This window comes from Penicillium vulpinum (assembly GCF_028829585.1).
Source record: "Penicillium vulpinum strain IBT 29486 chromosome Unknown utg000004l_segment0_segment0, whole genome shotgun sequence".
Taxonomy (NCBI): Eukaryota; Fungi; Ascomycota; class Eurotiomycetes; order Eurotiales; family Aspergillaceae; genus Penicillium; species Penicillium vulpinum.
In genome coordinates this window covers 7,306,132-7,326,224 of record NW_026643244.1, presented here as the reverse complement: position 1 = coordinate 7,326,224, position 20,093 = coordinate 7,306,132, and the positions used below count along the sequence as shown (strand labels likewise).

Here is a 20,093-nt window from a genome sequence, read left to right as displayed (position 1 = left end):
CAAAATAAGTATATCAGCCTAACTAAACTCCAGCAAACGTTGCAATGTATGGATATCTTGGATGTGTTTACGTACAATTTCTATCTATAACTATTCTATGTATGTCTTTGAAATATCAATCAGATCAAGAATTCAAACTACCCTTCCCCTTAGTCGATCCCTCTACACACTGCCCACTCCCAAACATAGCCTTCGCTGCAGCCTGCCAAACAGTTTCCCGTTCCAGATAATTCTCCAGCGTATAGAACAACCGGCATTCAGCAGCCTCATAAACAAACTGCAGCGGTGTCTCGCCATCCTCCGGGTCATACTCGTTCCGCAGATTCAGGTTGCCACTCCATTGTAGCGACGCCGTCGTGCTCGGGCTGGATTCATTGAATGCCTTCCACTCGGCGGGTGTCAGAAGTGGCGATCCACTGTTGGCCGAGTCTCTAATCAGCCCGTTTGCTTGCTCGATATATCCGTTGATATAGTTGACCCCAAGTGACTGGCCACCCTTGACGCCGCCGACGCCCTGCATAGGGGCCTTTTGCGGACGGCCGCCGAAGGTGATTGTACGGACGCCCTGGCGTTTCATCAGCTTGACGAAGAACGCGCAAGTTGAGACACAGTCGCCGTCTGTGATCTGTCATTGAAGGTTGTGTCAGCTTGCTTTCTGTTTTCTGTATTATTGGGTGAAAAACAATCACTTACAATAGCAATTTTATCTGCCGAGAAGGGTGATTTGCTTGGGTTCAAGGGAACCGGTCCATAGCCGTTGATGGGAAAGACCTTCGAAGAGGTGGAGGTGTAGTTGAAGTTGGCTAGTAGGCTAGAAGAAGAGCTCCCCATAATTTCGTGTGGCCCGTAGAGATCTTCCCACGAGCTGAAGTCGGTTTTCTGGTCAGGTCGAACCATCTGTCGATACGCGAAAACATTGCTTGTGTCCGTGCTATTGTCGCGCGAATATGCTTTTGTAAGAAATTTGGCTGCATCGTGTGCTCGAAACCGCGTCGCTGTGTATGGGGCGGCATTGGGGAAGAGGATACGGGACAGATCAATACCAATAGACATGTATCCACCAGGGTTGGATGAGAGGTCAATCAAGAGGTTCTTCTTTCCAGCTTCGGTGCTGTTTTGCAAGAAATCGACCACAATATTAGCAACCTCTACTGCACTGGATGAGAAGGTAGGTAGAAAGATGATTGCTGTGTCCTCCAACCCTGGGGATTTGGAGTAGTATCCAGCAACTGAATTAGCTGAGTTGCGCCAAGTAGTGCTGGGAAATCCCGCTATCTCGGAGGAGGCTTTCTCAGCGCCGGACGGGCTACTCGAAGGTGTAGACAAGTCTCGGGGGAGACATTCTATGTCATAGAGATGCGTGCCGTTTTTATAAGAAAAGAACCTTTCGCTTGGTGTGGCTGTTCTCTGAATAATATTTTCAGTGCCATTTCCAAACTTGAGGGACAGTTGAGCACCATCAGTCCAGTCTCCAATGGATGCCCAGATTCCATTCACATTAGTAGGAGTGTTGGTGACACTGCGGGCTGGAGCGGGGAATACTCGATTGTACCTGGACAGTTAGTGTGATTGAACACCGTGGGTAACTGCAGAAGAGTACCTACTGTGCATCGCGATCCTGAAGGTTCTGATGATTGGCATACGATTCAAGGTACGTAGCCACGTTAGTGCCGTTAATAGATACTAGAGGCGAGATGGCGTCTGGATCAACTTTCTGTAGTTTTGCATCACCTGGTACGTTAGCCCAAAGTTTGGTACGGATATCAAGCCAAACATACTTAAGGCGTACACTTGGGGAAGTGCGAGCCCATCTGTTGAGATTGACACTAGAGGCATATCGATTTGATATGTGAAGATTGACTGCGAGCATAACTGAAATGCCAGGTGGCCATCATGTGCCGTTTTGATAAGATGGTTAATTTCCAAATCCATCTCAAATTGGCTGGTATATCTGTTGCTCTTGACCTTGGCAATAATTGTATCGATTTCCCCCATGATATCCGTGGAGGGCATGGTGTACCCCGATGGAGGATCTAGCAATACAAGTTAGCCAGGTTAAACAATTCTTATTCGAACTGATATCACTTACTCTTCAAAATATCGATAGTCGACTGGAATTCCAGGATCTTGCGGACCTGGATCAGGAAATCAACGGCACGATCCGAGTCAAAGGGCATAGAGAGTAGGCACTGATGTGCCAGATCATGAGGTACAAGAGCATTTTCTGCGACCATTAGTTATCAACACCCCGATGATTTTGGGTCCATAACGTACTCTGTTTTTGATTGGCGTCTTCCACCAACTTGCTAACCTGAGCACATGGCTCGACATCACGTATACTTCTGGTAGCACCGACAACAAGTGCCAAAGCGATCGGAGGCAACACAGTCTTGAGATGCATAGTGATAATTTGAAGATGTCAGAAGTCTACCATAATATTTCCGACTTCAAAGGAATATCTCCACTCTTTATCAGGGGGCCCTTCGGTTATTGACTGGGGGGCTGTTCTGTTTTTAGCTGATCTGCACGATCGTCGCCAAGACGAAAAGGTTCTTATGGGGTACGGAGTAGACCAGGTTCAAATTGATTAAGAGCCCAGAACAAGGATCTCTCGGCTGTGTGCATTTAATTCTTCCTTCCTCCTTCCCCCCAACCCCCTTTTAGCTAATTGAGGCAAAATGCGAAGATGTGATAGAACGGACGATGTAGTTAGTTAGTTGTACCGATCACACGTTACCACATTTGTTGACGTACGCAGCTTTTGTGAACCCTCAAACCAAGATGCTTATTTACTTTGCATCGAAGTCATAATTGTATTAAGCATGCACCGGATACTCCAGGCCGAGCTCTCTATTAATCAAATACGCTTTTATGGAAAAAACCAACGATCTTACGTGCAGCTTCTTTGCCAACCAGTGGGTCTAGCTGCTCGACATCCATGTTCGCGATCTCACTGATGTTATCCGTTTCGATGATCAGCCGCTCTAGAGCTTGGGGTGTAACACCCGGGACTGCTCGCAACATGTCTTGTGGAAGTAGATTGAAGGTACGGTGCTCAATCCCAGCGGCAGCCATGACGTCAGCACAGCCAGACGAATTAGATATATCAATATCAAGGCCCAACTGAACTGCCCGGAGTGGATCTGGCTCCTGGGCGTTCTTTTTGAGCTCCGCGAAAATCTCAGCTGTCTGGTAAGGGGATGAAGACCAGACAATCTTTAGGCGTGGGAAAGCGAGAGTGAGGAGCACAAGTAAATGTTGAGCGGACTTTGGATTAGAGGGATTGGCAAGCGAGCTGCTGCTAGTGCTCGTTGCAGTGCCAGAAGATGAGAAACCGTAGTCTGTCATAAACGTTGGGCCTGTTGGGACGGAGGCGAACGCATCAAAAGTGAAAGATTTGTTTTGGTCAAACTCGATCAATAGTAACGGACTCTTGTAATACTGGAGCATTGTCTCGGCCTGGTTGTAGAGACGGCCGTTCTTGAGAGAGCTTATGAGATCACGGATCGATTTCCTTTCGACACAAATGTCCGGAGTGAGAATGTAGTCACCCACGGTGAGCTGGCAGGGGATAACGATCATGTTGTTTCCATGTAACAGAGATGGTAGGGCACTTCGGAATTCCCGCACATCAACTACGACCCGAGGAGGGGATGCTGTAGCTGCCAGTCGTCCTCCTCCAGCAATACGAGTGTTGACTGTCCGGAGGAATTGCTCTTGGGGGTCTTCATCCTTTTTGTCATGTGTCAAGGTGACTGCCATGTTCTGAAAATCACGTTAGCTAGCAATTTGAAGCGTAGAGCTAGATAGCTTACCCCCTTCTCTTTAATCAACTTTGTGAATGAGTCTTTCTCTCGTCGGACGGCACTCAGATACCTCTGTTCCTCGACAGAGCCACCATAATACATAAAGTAAACCTTCACGTTTCGCCCCGAATGGGAACTGCGATATACCTCAACCCTTCGAATGAACGCGGGATCGGGTTCATACATGATAATGTATCGCGGACGTACTTCCTCGAGTATATGCTCGTCCATGTCACCGTCATAAGGGTGTATCATGACCAGATCGTTCATATCATACAGTTCGTAGAAATCTTCCATATCCTCTAGTTCATCGACAATAACCTCCTCTTTCTGCATTTCTTCCACTTCGGTGGGCTGAATCTCACTTAGCAAGCTGACGACCTGGCCAGGCAATTCGACTTCGGTTTGGACACTGCTATTTGGCACGCGACCTGCAGCCGAGGTGACTGCACCACCGCCACGTACTCGACGACGTTTATTTGGGGGAGGCCGTCCTTGGTGCGCACTCTGGGCTGTTAATGACTCAGAATGTTTCCCAGATCTATCGTCCTCTCCTGACTGAGACAAATTTTTATTGACGTTTGAGAGAGACCTCTTCCAATTGAGATAATCTCGCAGCCGACGCCGCATCAAAAGCTCTGCAGAAGGCGAGTCTTCGCTCAGATCATCATTTTTTTTGGATTCAGAACCCTGGGCAATTTTAGCATCCATAGTACCAATGTACTCGCGAAGCTGGCGGCATATGCGTTGATCACTACACATAATCAATATGGTACTATTTGATTGATCCATTCTCGTGGGATGGAGGTAAGCATCGTGTTCGATCTCTGTAAGGATCTCTGATAGGACACCCCACTTTGGGAGTTCCTCTAGAGCCGGGTTCAACTCCGAAGAAAATGTAGTTGAGGATGAAAGGCGGGTCAGCTCGTTGGTCATTTTGCCTTCGTAAACTCGTGATTTCGCTGTCTGGAAAAGAACGTGGGCAGCATCAAGGAAAAGCCACGGAGAGTAATTATGTCTGTTGGAGCCGGGGGGTGGAGCATGCGCAGACACAATAGTATCAAGGTACTTGACAAAAGACACCGCATCGTAGCTGAGTAAAGCACTGGGTAACTGTTAGTATGAAGCAATGGAAAGAAACTTGGGAGACACACTGAAGGACTGCTCGTAGTTCTGTCAGGTCGCTGACGATTTGTCTTGTCCTGAAGCTCACACGATGCCAGATTGGATCTAGTTGACGTCTGATAATCATATCAAAATTCCTGTGCAAAGCACTGTCTAACGTCCACTCTTCCATATCCAGCCCGGTATTACTCTTCCGGAGTTCAGTGATACTGATCTCTACACATTCCAGAACAGCATTCTGAATTTCCCTCATTTTGTCGCTCATAGGAACTTCCAACTCGATCACTTCTGCCTTGCGATTTCCTTCTAGGGACTCAGCAACAGACACATGGAATCTAGGCCACAGTGATGCCTTGCGTAGGAAAAGGTTCCGCAGCATATTGGCCAACGGGGCAAAGCCCGTAGTAAATGGTTCCGGAGAGTCCGAGAATGCTTTCAAGAAGCCACGCTTATTCGATTGCCGGTATACACGGACAATAAATGCTTCGAGAGACGTCGCCATAACCTTATCAGCATGCAAAATGACCATCCCAGTGACTTTCTCTGGATCAAGAAGTTCTAGAAAGATCAGCGAGTGTCTGAGTCACCATACTAGACATACATACTCGATAACAGGTCGACAACCAATATTCTGGATGTCACACTCAGAATACCCCCTTCGGCATATATACTCTCTCTGGCAATCTGTCAATACACGGTAATCGATATGGCAGAACCGAGAAACCCACCGCATCGACACCGTAGCTTTCTCGGTATTGATCACTTTCAACCCCCTAGCAAGAGGTGACTTGCTGGTAGCATAATGCTCCGCCAATGCTGGTTTCAGGATCATCAGCTTCCAACGTCAGCGTCCGACCTGGGATGTAAACCAATCCACATACCCTCTCCGATCCATTCATTTTCGCGTTCATCTGCACCCACCACTAGGACCAGATTGTTTCCCGCCGCATCGTAAAAATGGAGGAGATTTGTTATTAGGTGCAGAAGCCCTAGGCCTCGTGCAAGGATGACTAGCTCATCTTCGGCGCGTAGTTCGGTGAAGAGCTCCTGCTGGTATTGCTTAATGGGGATTAGTGGTGGGCCTGCATCAAGCCGATAGGGTAATTACCAGTGGTAGAGACAGCTTCACCGGCACATTAGACCTTTCTAGAGGCATTGGAAGCACTTCCTGACGCGTTGAGAGGTGAGGGGTTTGATTAACGAGATGTCACGCGATCACGTGTCAAGGTTCACGGTGCTGTTATGTATGACGTAATTAATTTATAAACACTTGAGCATGGCCTGTGGACCTTTCCAAGGTGAGAAATATGCATAAGCCTTCAAATGAAATGAGCCCGAATTCCAAAGATACACTTATATTTTGCATCCGAATTTTTTTATGGTTCTGAAGTGGCTACTCTCTGTACAAAGGACGTCGGCACCCAGTGAGTATACGCACTTCCTTCCTTGTTTGATCCAAGTCACTGAGATAGGATAGTTTACCGTCTCTGTAGACTAGACCAACCCGTTAACAAGCCTGGGTTTTGCCGCGAGCGGGAAGGAAGTCAACCGGAAGATCCATTACCCGATGCTATAGTATTGGACCAATATCACCGGTCATGGAGGATAACGAGACCACGTACATGATCTTCCAATCGGACAGCAACCTCTATCTCTGGCAGTGGAACGATGATGATTTGTTTGAATTCCCCTGTCAGGATACAAACGAGGTTTCTCTCGAGATTTCTCAGTCGAGATTTAGAGATATACGCATAGAGTTCCTCCTTTCCCTCGTAGGGGCCGATTTACCCGGATTCTTGTTTTCTTTTTTTGTTCCTTTTCTTTTTCCATTTCATGGTCATTCCCTAATACGCCCTCTCACTTTGAGCCCACTAGCAACAATACCTCTTTTAGTCTTGCTTTGAACTTGAACAGCATCAATATTCTGTGATAACCAGCTATAGATACACTCGACGAGGACAAGTTGCCTGGAATAGCAGAAAATGGCATTGAATGAGATACAAATAGATAGATTTTGCGAACCAATGGTCTCTCAGCTGGATGGATTGTTCAGTTCCTTCGCGCGTGCCTCGAGTTCCTCTTTCGAAGCCTTGGGAGGCATATCTACAAAGTGTCAGTTGCGAGCCTGGGTGGGACTGGTGGTCAACTTACTGTCTGGAATCTGGGGTCCCTTCGACAAAAAGTCCGCTGCGGTCGCTTTCTGGGGTTTTTGGCCTGGATTCTTCGCGGCCTCATTGCTTTCATTTTGGGGCGCAGATGGGAAGTCCGACGACTCGGGAATGACCGGCATTATGGAGATATAGAAGGGCTTCTTGTTGAGTTGTCACTAGCTAATACTAGCTCTTGTTCACTGCTAGGTGTATCAAATATATCTGGTACTTTGTTGATGTGAGTTGAAGAACTAGGTCTTGAACGTTGGTTGGATGTCTGTTTTATAGACCTCAAGCGGGATGACGTCGGTGGTCTGTTTGCAACAAATAACGTGATAGGAGTTGCCTAAACATGTTTAGTTGTATACGAAACAAGAAGAAAATGCAAATCCAATTAGATCTACAATTTTTGGTCACATTTTAGGTATTCTGGCGTGCAAGGAGTACAATTCGGGGACATATCGTAATGCCTTTCGAAGTACTCCGTATAACCAGTATAGTAATACGAAGGATTGAAGAGCAAGAAAAAGGAAATTGCTTGTGATTCAAAAGGTAAACTCTACCTAGTACTTGTGACCAATATGATCTATACATATATGTATCCATAGTCAAGGTAGGTAAATTATACTCCTTACAACATATTTATAGATCCTATTTATCTAGTAAGCTATAATCACACACCATATACTGACCTAGAAATGAAGTGAGCTCCAAATGTCATCGATGACTTCAAATACTTGATTGAAATGAGTACACTACATCTCACAATCCTCGTCAGTCATCATATTAACAATATTCTATCAATTTGTGTCTTCGAAATGTTTTCAACTTTGAGATATCAAACTATCAAGAAAGAATGCTGAATATAAGTACATGTACGGAGTAGTGACCTGACACTTTCAATAGTGCAAGAAAAGTACTATGTGCCGTTAGCGGTGATGCGGCAGGCCCAGGTCACTCCGGCGTATTGGGTCCGCCCCGCCTACGTCTTCTCCGGTTCATCCTCTCCAACCTCAAGGCAACCGCCGGTCGGCTCCTCTCTAACCTCGAATCTAATCAATCGATCACAAAGAAAATCTTGTACCTTCCGCTGCTACCGTATCAGTCGGTGTGTTGAGGGCGCTATTCCATCCTTCGAATATACCCGCCCGGCTGCAATGTGTGCTCAACTCACGTAACCACCTTTCAAACTATCACCTTCCCCCTCTCTATTTAGTGAAGGACCACCTCGATTCACCATGCCCTCAATACTGAGCGATGTCGACAAGGAAACCGTTAAGCGGAACGTCCCTAAACCCGCCAACAAGATCCTCGCCGTAGCTGTCGCGCGACTCTACGTCGCCTACCCGGATCCACAGAAATGGACATATACCGGAATTCAAGGCGCTGTTGTCCTCTGCAATGACCTTGTGGGAAGAACTTTTTGGCTCAAAATAGTTGATGTCTCGGTAGGCGGTCTGTACTGGTACTGGGGATATAAGTGCTGACAATACGTTGTTTTATGTAGCCCGCTGGCAGAGGCGTGCTCTGGGACCAGGAGATCTATGATAACTTCGCTTACAACCAGGACCGAACCTTCTTTCATACATTCGAGCTCGAAGCCTGCCTCGCCGGTCTATCGTTTGTTGACGAGAAGGAGGCCAAGACATTTATCAAAAAGGTGCAGGAGCGCGAGAAACATGCAAGCAAAGAGACCGCCAAGACTCCTTTTGCATCTAGTCGAGGCCAGGGACCTGCTCCAGTCACCAATGGGAAAATAGGACGGTCTTTGTTTGGCAGCTTGCTGCATCGTTCGAGTCCAGCTCCAAGTGCACCGCCGCCGACAGCACCTGCGCCCGCGCCTTCAATACAGGTTGCTCCTCCACCTCCGACGCTGTCCCCAATCGCACCACCAGCTAAGCCAGATTTGCCATTTGATACAAGTGATCCCTCTTGGAAAGGACTGCTGGATGAGCTTAAGGGGATGGGAATTACCGAAGACCAAATCGCGGAGAATTCCGAATTCATCAAAGCTTGGATTGACCAGAAGCAGGCGGCGGCGGTTGAGGATCAAAATAAGCCAAAGGCTGCTCCTCCACCGCCACCTTCTGCACCTCCCGCCCCGAAAGTGACTTCAATCAGTCCTCAAGACACGGGTTCCAGCTCAACAAGCAGACGGGGACCGCCGCCGCCGCCTCCGTCACGGAAAACACGGTCTGAAGCACCAGAAGAACCGGTTTCCCTACCCCCTCGTGAGCCATCTCCGCCTGCGCGAAGATTCAATGCACCGCCTCCATTTGCAGATGCAGGAAAATTCGCTGAGCCCGTCGGTCCTGTACCACCGCGTCGTCCACGCGCAATTTCGAACGTCAATGCCGGGCCCCCGCCGCCCCCGCGACCACCAAAGACACCGATGGATGATGGTCAATATACTCAATCAAGTCAATCTCGATTTGGGGTACCACCGCCTTTCTCTGGTGATCGCAAGGTATCTGCGCCACCGGCACCCCCCAGCCGTGGCCCTACATTAGGTGGCCCCCCCCCCTCCGCCGCCTCGTACAGCGAGCCCAGCAGCACCACCCCAGCTGCCTCCCAAAGTGCCGCCTATGACCACTACAACTGGACCTCCTCCACCACCCGCCAGAGGCCCCGTTTCACCCCCACTTCCACCCCCGCCAGCGCCTCGACCTGTGCCAGCTGCACCGTCTTCTCCTGCGGCAGCTCCTCCTCCTCCTCCACCACCAAGAGGACCGGTATCGCCTCCCCCCGTCCCGCCCTCGGCGCCTGCATATTCTCCTAGCATTCCTCCACCACCGCCTCCACCGCCTGGCTCTGCAGCATCCGGTGGCCCCCCGCCCCCTCCCCCTCCGGGCCGTGGTGGACCCTCAATGCCTCCCCCTCCACCTCCCCCGGCGCCTGTTTCGGGGGCACCAGGTGGACCGCCGCCGCCGCCTCCACCCCCTGGACCGCCTGGAGGTGGTGCTCCTCCTCCTCCACCCCCACCGCCTGGTGGTGCTGCACCACCCTTGCCAAAACCCACCGGTGGGCACGACAATCTGCTAGCATCCATCCGAGCTTCTGGTGGCCATAAAGGTGGAGTCTTGCGCAAGGTCAAAGACAGCGAAAAGAAAGATCGAAGTCATGCCATGGTACCCGGTGGTGCTAGCGAGTCTTCAGCTACAACTCCCAATGCAGGAGGCGCCCCACAAGGTGGTTTGGCCGGCGCATTGCAAGATGCTCTCAACAAGCGAAAACAGAGAGTCAGCGGAAGTGGTATGCCAACTCTAACACCTAAACGCGGATCTACATGCTAACTATATCTTGGTAGATGACGAGAAAGACAACGACGACGATTGGTGAGTGGTTCGTTTTCGGTGGGATTGTTCAATTATTTCAAGATACCAATGGCTTTTGCGCATTCTTGCGAGGATTGAGCATTATGTTTCTTGGTCCAACGTTTTGCCTAAAAGTTTGGCTTTAAGTGTTGACAAAAGAGGGGCAATGCACTTTGTATATAGCTTTCAATGGTAGATACAGTGGATGCGAGAGATAGTCTTAAGTCGATGTTTGTTTTTTTCCTCTTAGTCCAATGCCACCGCGAGCCTACATATACCGGCAAGCCCTTAGTTTAGCTGACACCGCCCCATAATCGTGCCAAGCGCCCAACACACCTCTACTGTGTTGGTGTGCCCCAGTCAACGATAATTTTCGGTCAACGATGAATGTTCAACACAGTAGAGGTGTGTTGGGCGCTTGGCACGATTACTAGCAGTATCTAGATATAATTACTATTTCAGATTTCAGAGTATGAGACATTTGAGAAATAGCAAGCGGTATTTTTATACACCAATTATTGGTATACAACATACTAGTTCTGATAAACGGGTCAACATTATTCCGGGAAAAGGGAAAAAAGCGTTATCTTGATCCGATCGGGAGAACTTGATTACAGCTCAATAATCCAGAGACATGCTGTCTCCGAGGCTGTCTGCGCCGTCTACCTCTTTATTGCGCTTCCTACGATCACAATCTGGGTTCTCAGCCGCACCGTCAGCATGCGCTTATCCGAAGCGTCTTGCCAGCCGCGATAAAGGCTTCTCGACAGGGCCATCCCCGGAATTATCAAGCTGGACGCGTCCCAATACTCTCCATGGCTCCGCAACACTTGGTATCACTAGAGCAAGAGGCTCGCCGCCATTGATACCTGCACAGCTGGAATTCTCGCGACACGCGTCAACAAAAAGCCGACCTTTTCTTCGACGACTTTTTGGCCCCAAGCGGAATAATGCTTCCGACTATAAGAATCAAGACCCGGCTGGCGCCGGGCCTATAGATGAAGGGACTGAGGGAATGTTCAATATCGGCCGCAGCCTATCTGCCAAGGCATCAAATGAGCTGCGAATTCGATGCACGGAATTTGATATCAATGGAGACGTTACACTCGTGAACGGAGAGTTCCGGAAGCAGGAGCTGATTGCCAAGGTTAGTGAATAGGATTTGGGTATGCGAACTCAACATTTGCTGACCATTGAATCGCGATACACTGTAGTATGGCCTTCTTCCTCGAGATCTACGCAAGATCGATTCGTCGACTCTCCCTCATATTCTGGTGCGACCTAGAGCAATTCTCATCAATCTCTTGCACCTACGAGTCCTCATTAAAGCGGACCGGGTACTCGTGTTCGACGCGTACGGATCAACAGACTCGTATATGCAATCGCTGTTCATCTACGATCTGGAAGGAAAGCTCCGCCAGAGACAATCCCAAGGTGCATCTCAACCTAGTCAGTCGCTGCCATACGAGTTTCGTGCGCTGGAAGCCGTTCTCATTAGTGTCACAAGTGGATTGGAGGAGGAGTTCAATGGAGTGAGAGATCCCGTCGTGCGCGTTCTTCGTGCACTTGAGGAGGACATTGACCGAGATAAGCTCCGGCATCTCTTGATTTACTCCAAGAAACTGGGTACATTTGAGCAGAAAGCTCGCCTAGTACGAGATGCTATTGATGATCTGCTGGAGGCCGATGACGATTTGGCAGCGATGTACTTGTCTGAGAGGTCGATCGGCAAAGAGCGAGAAGAGGATGACCACCAAGAAGTGGAAATGCTTTTGGAGTCATATCACAAAGTCTGTGATGAGATTGTCCAGGCCAGTGGTAATTTGGTGACGAATATTCGCAATACGGAAGAAGTGTAAGTTTGATCGTTCATTATCTACGGAAAGCACCTCTAACACAACTCAGAGTCAAGGCCATTCTCGATGCCAACCGCAACTCGCTCATGCTCATGGATCTCAAATTCAGCATTGGAACACTGGGCCTCGCAACAGGAACATTATTCTCTGCTCTCTACGGCATGAACTTGAAGAATTTCATCGAAGAATCAGACTTCGGTTTCGGAGGTGTCTCTGTAATCTGCTTTGGTCTGACTGGTCTCGTCTGTGTCTACGGTCTCTCGAAACTACGCAAGCTTCAACGGGTGCGCATGTGGGGTGAATCCGGCGTGGGAGGCTCCACTTTCGCTCCTCTCTCACCAAAGCGCAGCGCACTCGGTGGAAAGCGCAATAACTGGCGTGCCGATTCGATCGAACCGGTCTGGGGCAGTCTCCCAGGGGAGGGCAGATCTGAGCGCCTGAGGCGTCTCAAAGAGAATTCAGCTGCAGCTGCAGCTCAAGCTGCATCGAGAAACTTGAAACCAACACCTGCCAATTCCCAGCCTACTATGCAGGCATCTGCTACGGCCTCTCACAATGCTCGTGCGGAACGCGGCAACGGTCATGGAAAAGAGACTGTTTATCCTGAAGATCATATTAAGCCTGATGCATGATACGCAGTGATTAAAGTATGTCTGGCGGCTTGATTTCGTTGAATTGGGAGCCTAGGCGTTGTGATTTGGATTTTCAACTAATAACAACGGAGTTGAAAAGGTCTGTAACATTATTGTACATTAACACTCCTCTATTCCCCCACTCTACAGTTCATGTTTTGTTAGCTGTGAATAGATTTAGAACATATCTGATGACATACCAATACCGATTCATCTTTGTTAGTGTTCACCTGTACCTCGTCTATGGCGATTGCTCGCCATGGGCACTCTAGCCACGCTTCTAATTGTTGGACTCCGCCGGGAACCATTTTGGGGCGATGGACTCAGCCTCTCAATAATGGAAACATTGAAGTGGGCCTCAGTGGCTTTTGAAGTACCTATTTTATGTCTTTTCTTTTCTTAAATCACGAAAGGTAGGGCAATAGGTAAGTGACATCTATCTAGAATGCCATTGACAGGTGCTTATCTTCATTTGGGTATATTTAGTTGAATTGGTGTACTGTCCCCTGTTCCTGGTGAAGACTCTTCGTCCGTTCAACCCAAAGTTTAGCAGCTACCCGGATGCCACCATCTTTGGAGCATTCGCGTTCAACCACTTTCATTATATTCTTCAAAATGGCATCCTCTTGGTTGGCTTTCGTCGGAGAACCTCTGGAATTCGGGCTCTTTAGCCACTCTCTTGCGACCGGCTGCCGGCCTCCAATCAATGTCATGTTAATCGCACCCGGAGTACGTAGCCATGTCTTCTCAACATTGAACCCAATTTCCTCGGCAATACTCATTGTTTTTGCAGTGAGAGATCCAATCATTGAATTCAGAAACCCGCTCTCGGTCTTCTCTTTGATCTTAATTGCACGAAGCGCCCTCAAGTCACCAGATGCAGGCTGTAGATTCTGCTCTATGGCATCATCGACTTCCCCTGTGGTAGGATTGCCATTCGCACTCTTCTGTATTGGGTCACCCCCTTTTGGCGGGGGATAGCGATATGAAGAACCAGCAAGTGAACGAGAACAGCACGGAATCACAAAAAATGGCAATGGCGAGGAGGGACTTGATAGAGCAGCCATAATAGGAGTCCATACAGTAAGCTCGTCTGCATGGTCGGATATGATGAAGGTGTTATCCGGGAAATCGCCGGTGTGTATCTTCACGCCAATTTCTTCCACGTCTAGTACATCCACGAAAGGTCGAGGGATGAAAATTCTCTCTTCCAGACATTCTTGTATCTCGACTGGAAACTTTAACCAGGAGGCTCGACGGCAAGCGTCAAAGCCTAACCCATTGTATCCTTCCATGAGAAGTACATACACGAGGATACCATTCCCACAAGCCAGGTCCACGAACCCTGGAAACAGCGCTGTGTTTTTTGATGACTGATCTTGTTCTGTTGCTGGTAGAACGCCGTACATGCTTCTCCATAGTTCGATTAGGCATGCAGCGAGAGATAGCTGCTCAAGGACTTGGTTGGATGATTCGAATTGTTCAACCCAATTCTGGCGCAAATTTTCTGCGTACTGGAGTTTCAGCCGAGCATATGTCTTTTGAATAAGATGTGATGAGACAATTCCCCTATCTTGATCATTTCCCTCTATCCAGTCCAGGCTCACATTCCTAGATGTGACTCGGCGTTCCATATTGGGACATGGTGGTCTGTATATTTGCCTGGCAGAATATTCGACAAATTGGCCTTCTCATTTGATGCAAAGAGTACAAACAAAGCGGAGAGAAAGGCGGTAGACAACATCTATGTGTATTAAGATGGCACGGCATCTGAGCATGCTATAGTCTAAATCAGTCCTTTTCAGTCTGGCCAACATGAACAGATAGCCGTAACATTAATTATAATAAGTGATGGGAGGCCATCACCATATGGCCAAGTTGCTAGGTACCAAGATTACTTGCTGCTAGTAGTAGTCGATTGAAACAAATAACCTCGAGAACATTGAAGCCTATACCGTAGATGTATATGTAGAATCTCTATCATGCAAGACAAATTGAAAAGTACCCCAAGTGTAAGGAACCCGAATGTGCGCGTCAACTCGCGGTCACCCAACTACTGGAGTCATAACTACGCAATCCTAAAAAAAGGCACTATAAACACCTCGACCCCATAGCAGAAAGAGTAAGTCTAGAGTCTATCCTCCCAATTCCTCCCAATCTACATACCCCGGAATAACACAATCAACCCAATCTCAAATGAAGCTGATCCAAGCACCCCTCCTTGCCCTAACCCTCCTACTCCCAGCAATCACAGCTGGCCACCCCACCGCACGTCCTCCCGAAGAACAGCAATCCCACAGACACAACTGGGCCTTTGACCTGTTCCACGACAAGTATTGCATCGGCACTACGGTCAGCTACGCGGGACAGGGATCCTCGGGCTGCCGCACCAACCTTGAGAACGGAGGTGCGGAGGCTTTCATCAACGTCAATGTCGATCCGAGCTGCAAGGTGAAATTGTACAAGGATAAAAATTGTTCACGACGCTCGATGGTTGAAGAGGTGAAGACTGGTATGACTACGAAGTGCAAAGCTCTCTCGCGGAAGAAGACAGTTCACAGCTTTGAGGTATTTTGTCGGTGATATTTTGATATTGTTTTGGCGTTCGGTGGTTGTTCGGAGTCTAGGAGGGATATATGAAAAGAAAAGTTTTGGTCTAATGTTTAATTTCTTGAAAAGCCGAATAGTTCAGATATGTGCACATGTAGTTGGAACTTGTAGAAAAGGTGATAAGCCCTGAGGTCCATCATGGCGCAAAGAGACCCAGCCCTAACTCCGAAGCTGAATATGAACCAGGTTCTCTCTTCATTTCTTCCCCTACTTTTCTTCTTTTCGCTATTCAATCCAAATACTCACATACAATTGTTCCCCGATGCTTTACTATTCGCCACAGCGAGACAGAATGGTCACTCAACGACCGACACACCAGTCTCACCAATCTATCACTGACAGCCAAAGACACCATATCAAACTCGCCCAGGGTCTTGATGCGATTCTTGGCAATGAAATTCAATCAAACATGTTATCAGATATCATTGACACTGAGTTTGTAAATCCTTCCGAAGGGCTTGCTACGAACATTTGAAGGACCCAGTCTTCATCTCGCAAACCTCTTATTCCCAAACCATACTGGATGGTGGAGATGGATCAACACTGCCATCTAAACCACAGGAATCAGTCACTTGCAGCCTGTTTGAATGCTTATACTGCTTCGAGATAATACGTAAGAAAAAAAGACTACAGGGACTCGTCATGTTCCCAATGACCTGATGCCTTATATACATATGTAGATTACCATCGATGGCCAAATTATATATTGTAAATCATTTTTAGATCAAGTCGGATGCCAAGTTATCTTAAAACCTATGTGTTTTTGTAAAAAAAGTGCCCATCTAGAGTCTTGCGCTTGAGACCTGGAAGTGATTTCTCGCTCGTTTCATTCTTTCCGCCCCGAATGACAAGCGTGCGGAGCTTTCCAAGAGACGCATAATCTTTCAACCGGAGCTCCTACCATTTTATCAGTGAGAATTCACCTCCTTAGGGGGGTTGAAATATCCCTACTTCGTGTGACAGATTTGAGTATTTTGGGGAAAGGGTTATACTGAGATATCGATTCAGCGTGCCCCTCGGACACGTGGTGTCTTTTTCTTCCTTGAAAAAATGTCTGTCAGATATGCAATTTGTGTCAGCTGGCTACTCTAAACCATAGAGGTGTCATTTGAAGGTCATCGAAATAATTGAACTCTTGTACTGCTAGAAAATTTGATGAATAGTCGACAAAGGAAGAAACCACCAATAAGCGACGAAAAGAACAGAAGAAAGAAAATGGAAGGAAAGCAGATAAAAGCGCAAAAAATGACAATGAAATTTGCCTCTTGTCAAGACAAAGATTGACCTGTTCAGACCTACCGCTGGGAACTATTGCTTGGTTGGGTGACGGGCACTTTGCTCTCAACTTTGGATTGAGGATTGTCGGAACGGAAAGATGAGAAATGATTTGACTGACTGGAGGAGGGTTTGCTTGGATTGGCACCAGATACACCAGAACTTGAGTCTGGAGTTGTAGCCGATCCGAATGCCGATGATTTAAATGTATTGGAAGTTCCTCCACCTGAAAAGAAAGAGCCAGAGCCAAATAAGCTACGAGACTCAGAATCAAGGCCCTGGGCCCTATCAGTCACGGGTTGTGAACCCTTTTGATTACCAAAAATGCTAAACCCCGTTTTGCCGGTACTCGTGTTTGTGGTGGACCCTACCATAGGGGATGGAGTTTTCGGCGGCCCTGGTTCAAAGAAGTTGAAGCCTGACACAGTACGGGAAGGCTGAGAGTCCAACACCGAACTTCGAGCACTGAGAATGGTCTTTCTGTGGGCTAGTCTATGTCAGCTTATGTTCTCTTCAGTGGAGGACAACAACTTACTTGAGGTACTCTGAGTGGTTGATTTCAAAACAGAGGGTTGTGTGCCAACCTTTCGGATATTGAACTTGCTCAATGCGCGCGAACCAGCTTGCAGCTTTTCCAATTCTCGGGTCAGCCGGTCTCGCTCATCCACGATAGAGGAAGGCTCGGCGGCAAGGTCCTGGATCTGTTTATCTTCCATGTTGTTGACTGTCTGGCTAGTAAGAATACTACCCAGAGGGCCAAGCAGACAATTTTCAATTCCAAGCGTGGCAACATTATCAATGAAAGTGACGATAGCAGTCTGCTGTTATTAGCACTATCTCTTTCTCAATTCGGTGTATGATTGATCGACTGATGAGTTGAGATACGAACTCACATCATAATATGCTTGCATCTGATCGACAATATCTGCCTCTGCAAACTGATTGTTTTTCGATTCTAGCTCACTATTGACTTGTCGAAGCCGCTCAATGGTAGTTGTTTCATCTTCGGAATGAGGTCCTTTTTTCAACGCCTGCTCCAGTCTATCGATTTGGCGATCACTCCTGGCTTTCTGGATTTTTGTGAGAAAGTTTTTCCCTAAAGGCAATGGATGTCCTCGTTTATTGTATGCAGTAAGCTCATCCAGCTTTGTTAGCAGATGATCTTTCATCTTCTCTAGCTCAGGATCAAGGACATCACCCAACAAAAGGTTGCAGGTGTGGTCATTGGCGAGATATTGCAAGAGGGTGCCAACAAAATCTCTGACAGTATCCCAAGACTTAATCAAATGCTCTCGAGCTATTTCTTCCCATGGCTTGGATTGTTCTCGAAACAACTTTCCCACCAGAAGTTGATTGGCACTTCCTGGAAGTTCAACTCCTCGATTTTGACGCGCATGTATACCAACGTCACTTTCGACATCGGCTCTGGCCCTGTATTCCGGTTTTCTGATATTACTGTATGGATTTCCAAGCACGGGTCGCGGAAATGTATCATTATTGAGGTAAATGAACTGACTGCACCCAATTGTGTCCATGGCATCGGCAAAATATTCGTTCAGTTCACGAATAATAGCACGAAGACGTCGAAAATCTTGATCGATAGGCCCTGTATCATCGCCTAGGCCTCCAAAGAAATCATCTGTGTACATGCCATTTAATGCTTCGGCGGTGATGCGCTCGAAGTTGCTGCTGATATTGAGTAGGAATCCCTTCTGTTGCTGTAGAGTGCCTCGAGATTGACCCAATTTGGTCAGTCTTGATTGTCGATCGAGGACTTTCTCATTGATATCAACGATGAGACCCGGAAGGTTGCGTTGAATATGCTTCAGCAGAATAGCACTTAGTCGACGTCGAAGGTTTTCGATTCCCCTATATTCTGCCGCAATAGAACTCCAGTTTCCTTTAGCGAAGAATTCCTTCTCTTTCTCATCTCTTTCATCGTCAGATACCTTACGGGTTTCATAAGATCGATTTCGCAACGCATGCCACCCAAGCTTTAACGGAACTTTCTCGTTCTTAAGAATCTGCAACCAAGACGCTTCTTCGTCTGAATGAGCTTCGGGTATGTCGGGCTGTGTGACTATTCCGATGGTGCGTTCTCGTGATCTATCAAAATTCTCTGCCAGATCTAACACTGGTTGATTGTGGTAGTCGTTCTTTGCCGAAACTACGGCCAGAATGATGCTGCGCTTGTTCCCCATGTAGCGTTTAGTGATATCGTGAACGATCCGAATCCCCTTCTCATCCTGGGATATACTGCGGGACGTGTAGAGACCAGGCAGATCGACGAGTGACAATTCTGGCTTATCAGGTCCCGATATTTCGACTTTAAGAATGTCGTCACTGAATCCTTCGCCGGTAATCCCCATACATTCCTTGGCTTTTTCAATCAGAGACTTTAGCTGATCACTGTTGGTGACCTCGGCTGGTGCAAACGCTTCGATCTTCTGCCGATCTGCGTTACTCGTCCGAGATGGCCCAGGCTCAATAGACACCTTAAATCGGGGTACTGGATGACGGCGCAGAATAACCTCCGTCGGGAATCGAGTACAAACACTGCTCTTCGCCGGGAAACGCACACGAGAAATGGCCTCAAGTACAGAGCTTTTGCCGCTGGATTGGTTTCCACAGACGATGAGCTGCGGCAACCCAACAAGTCCACCAACTCCGATTGCGCGAAGATCGTCGATCTTGTCAAGAAGAGGACCTTGCTCCGTTTGCAGTTGATGGAGGGCGGTATCTACCTCAGTCGAGCCAGACATCGTGATATTCAGATCTTTCTGAGAAAACCTAGGAATAATTCCAAATAGCTCAGCCGAAAGCGAGCAGAAAGCTAGGAATGGGGTCGCTTTTTGAGTCGCTCTTGGACTTGGGGGCCAGTTCCACATATTGCGGCGCAGTCACTTTGCATCACTCTAAGTATCTAGTTTATCTAGCTCAGGGGCGAACACCAATCAAATTGTATCCGGAGAGATTGAACGCAATAAAACCGGAAAAATAATCCTTCGGCCTCGGAAGAAGATGGAGAGCATGAATCTAAGAAATATCGAGGTTCGTGGGCGTGGCCAAGACAAGGTCACCACGCCTTTTTTTCATATGAGGTTTTCCAGGGCTATGTCATTCTATCATGGCAAACTACAAAAGCTCAGAGGTATACAAAACCAAGACAAATAAAGCCCGAATGAACAGGCTATCGACATTAAAAGATACCAAAAAAAGTCAGAATTAATTAGATGCCCAACTCCGATAATGCGCTGATGCTGTTCAAACACGAAAGAGACCAATTCCAACTCAAGGACCAATAAAATTCCATACACGCCACCAA

General features: G+C 47.7%; 9 protein-coding genes across 9 annotated transcripts; 4 read left to right on the top strand and 5 right to left on the bottom strand.

The window, feature by feature from the left end:
* Positions 1-124: 124 nt before the first annotated feature.
* Positions 125-2,401, bottom strand: N7479_011288 (uncharacterized protein; the record flags this gene model as incomplete). The annotated part of the gene is made up of 6 exons (XM_057258979.1): positions 125-625; positions 694-1,552; positions 1,605-1,731; positions 1,779-2,033; positions 2,090-2,224; positions 2,275-2,401. 6 exons carry the CDS (start codon positions 2,399-2,401, stop codon positions 125-127), a joined length of 2,004 nt encoding a protein of 667 aa, XP_057106437.1.
* A 452-nt stretch (positions 2,402-2,853) lies between these two features.
* On the bottom strand, positions 2,854-6,087 carry N7479_011287 (ssDNA endodeoxyribonuclease RAD1; the record flags this gene model as incomplete). Its single annotated transcript, XM_057258978.1, has 7 exons — positions 2,854-3,765; positions 3,816-4,911; positions 4,961-5,489; positions 5,537-5,607; positions 5,660-5,747; positions 5,813-5,990; positions 6,040-6,087. 7 exons carry the CDS (start codon positions 6,085-6,087, stop codon positions 2,854-2,856), a joined length of 2,922 nt encoding a protein of 973 aa, XP_057106436.1.
* An 876-nt stretch (positions 6,088-6,963) lies between these two features.
* N7479_011286 (uncharacterized protein) lies at positions 6,964-7,221 on the bottom strand (the record flags this gene model as incomplete). The annotated part of the gene is made up of 2 exons (XM_057258977.1): positions 6,964-7,034; positions 7,083-7,221. The coding sequence occupies 2 exons, from the start codon at positions 7,219-7,221 to the stop codon at positions 6,964-6,966; spliced, it is 210 nt and encodes a 69-aa protein (XP_057106435.1).
* Positions 7,222-8,319: 1,098 nt separating this feature from the next.
* Positions 8,320-9,860, top strand: N7479_011285 (WASP family protein; the record flags this gene model as incomplete). Its single annotated transcript, XM_057258976.1, has 2 exons — positions 8,320-8,529; positions 8,589-9,860. The coding sequence occupies 2 exons, from the start codon at positions 8,320-8,322 to the stop codon at positions 9,858-9,860; spliced, it is 1,482 nt and encodes a 493-aa protein (XP_057106434.1).
* An 88-nt stretch (positions 9,861-9,948) lies between these two features.
* On the top strand, positions 9,949-10,420 carry N7479_011284 (uncharacterized protein; the record flags this gene model as incomplete). The annotated part of the gene is made up of 2 exons (XM_057258975.1): positions 9,949-10,333; positions 10,389-10,420. The coding sequence occupies 2 exons, from the start codon at positions 9,949-9,951 to the stop codon at positions 10,418-10,420; spliced, it is 417 nt and encodes a 138-aa protein (XP_057106433.1).
* Positions 10,421-11,029: 609 nt separating this feature from the next.
* N7479_011283 (CorA family magnesium transporter) lies at positions 11,030-12,883 on the top strand (the record flags this gene model as incomplete). The annotated part of the gene is made up of 3 exons (XM_057258974.1): positions 11,030-11,542; positions 11,610-12,250; positions 12,301-12,883. 3 exons carry the CDS (start codon positions 11,030-11,032, stop codon positions 12,881-12,883), a joined length of 1,737 nt encoding a protein of 578 aa, XP_057106432.1.
* Positions 12,884-13,365: 482 nt separating this feature from the next.
* trm44 (tRNA (uracil) methyltransferase) lies at positions 13,366-14,517 on the bottom strand (the record flags this gene model as incomplete). The annotated part of the gene is made up of 1 exon (XM_057258973.1): positions 13,366-14,517. The coding sequence occupies one exon, from the start codon at positions 14,515-14,517 to the stop codon at positions 13,366-13,368; it is 1,152 nt and encodes a 383-aa protein (XP_057106431.1).
* A 562-nt stretch (positions 14,518-15,079) lies between these two features.
* N7479_011281 (uncharacterized protein) lies at positions 15,080-15,466 on the top strand (the record flags this gene model as incomplete). The annotated part of the gene is made up of 1 exon (XM_057258972.1): positions 15,080-15,466. The coding sequence occupies one exon, from the start codon at positions 15,080-15,082 to the stop codon at positions 15,464-15,466; it is 387 nt and encodes a 128-aa protein (XP_057106430.1).
* A 1,322-nt stretch (positions 15,467-16,788) lies between these two features.
* N7479_011280 (uncharacterized protein) lies at positions 16,789-19,530 on the bottom strand (the record flags this gene model as incomplete). Its single annotated transcript, XM_057258971.1, has 3 exons — positions 16,789-17,255; positions 17,304-17,586; positions 17,662-19,530. The coding sequence occupies 3 exons, from the start codon at positions 19,528-19,530 to the stop codon at positions 16,789-16,791; spliced, it is 2,619 nt and encodes an 872-aa protein (XP_057106429.1).
* Between the last annotated feature and the right edge of the window lie 563 nt (positions 19,531-20,093).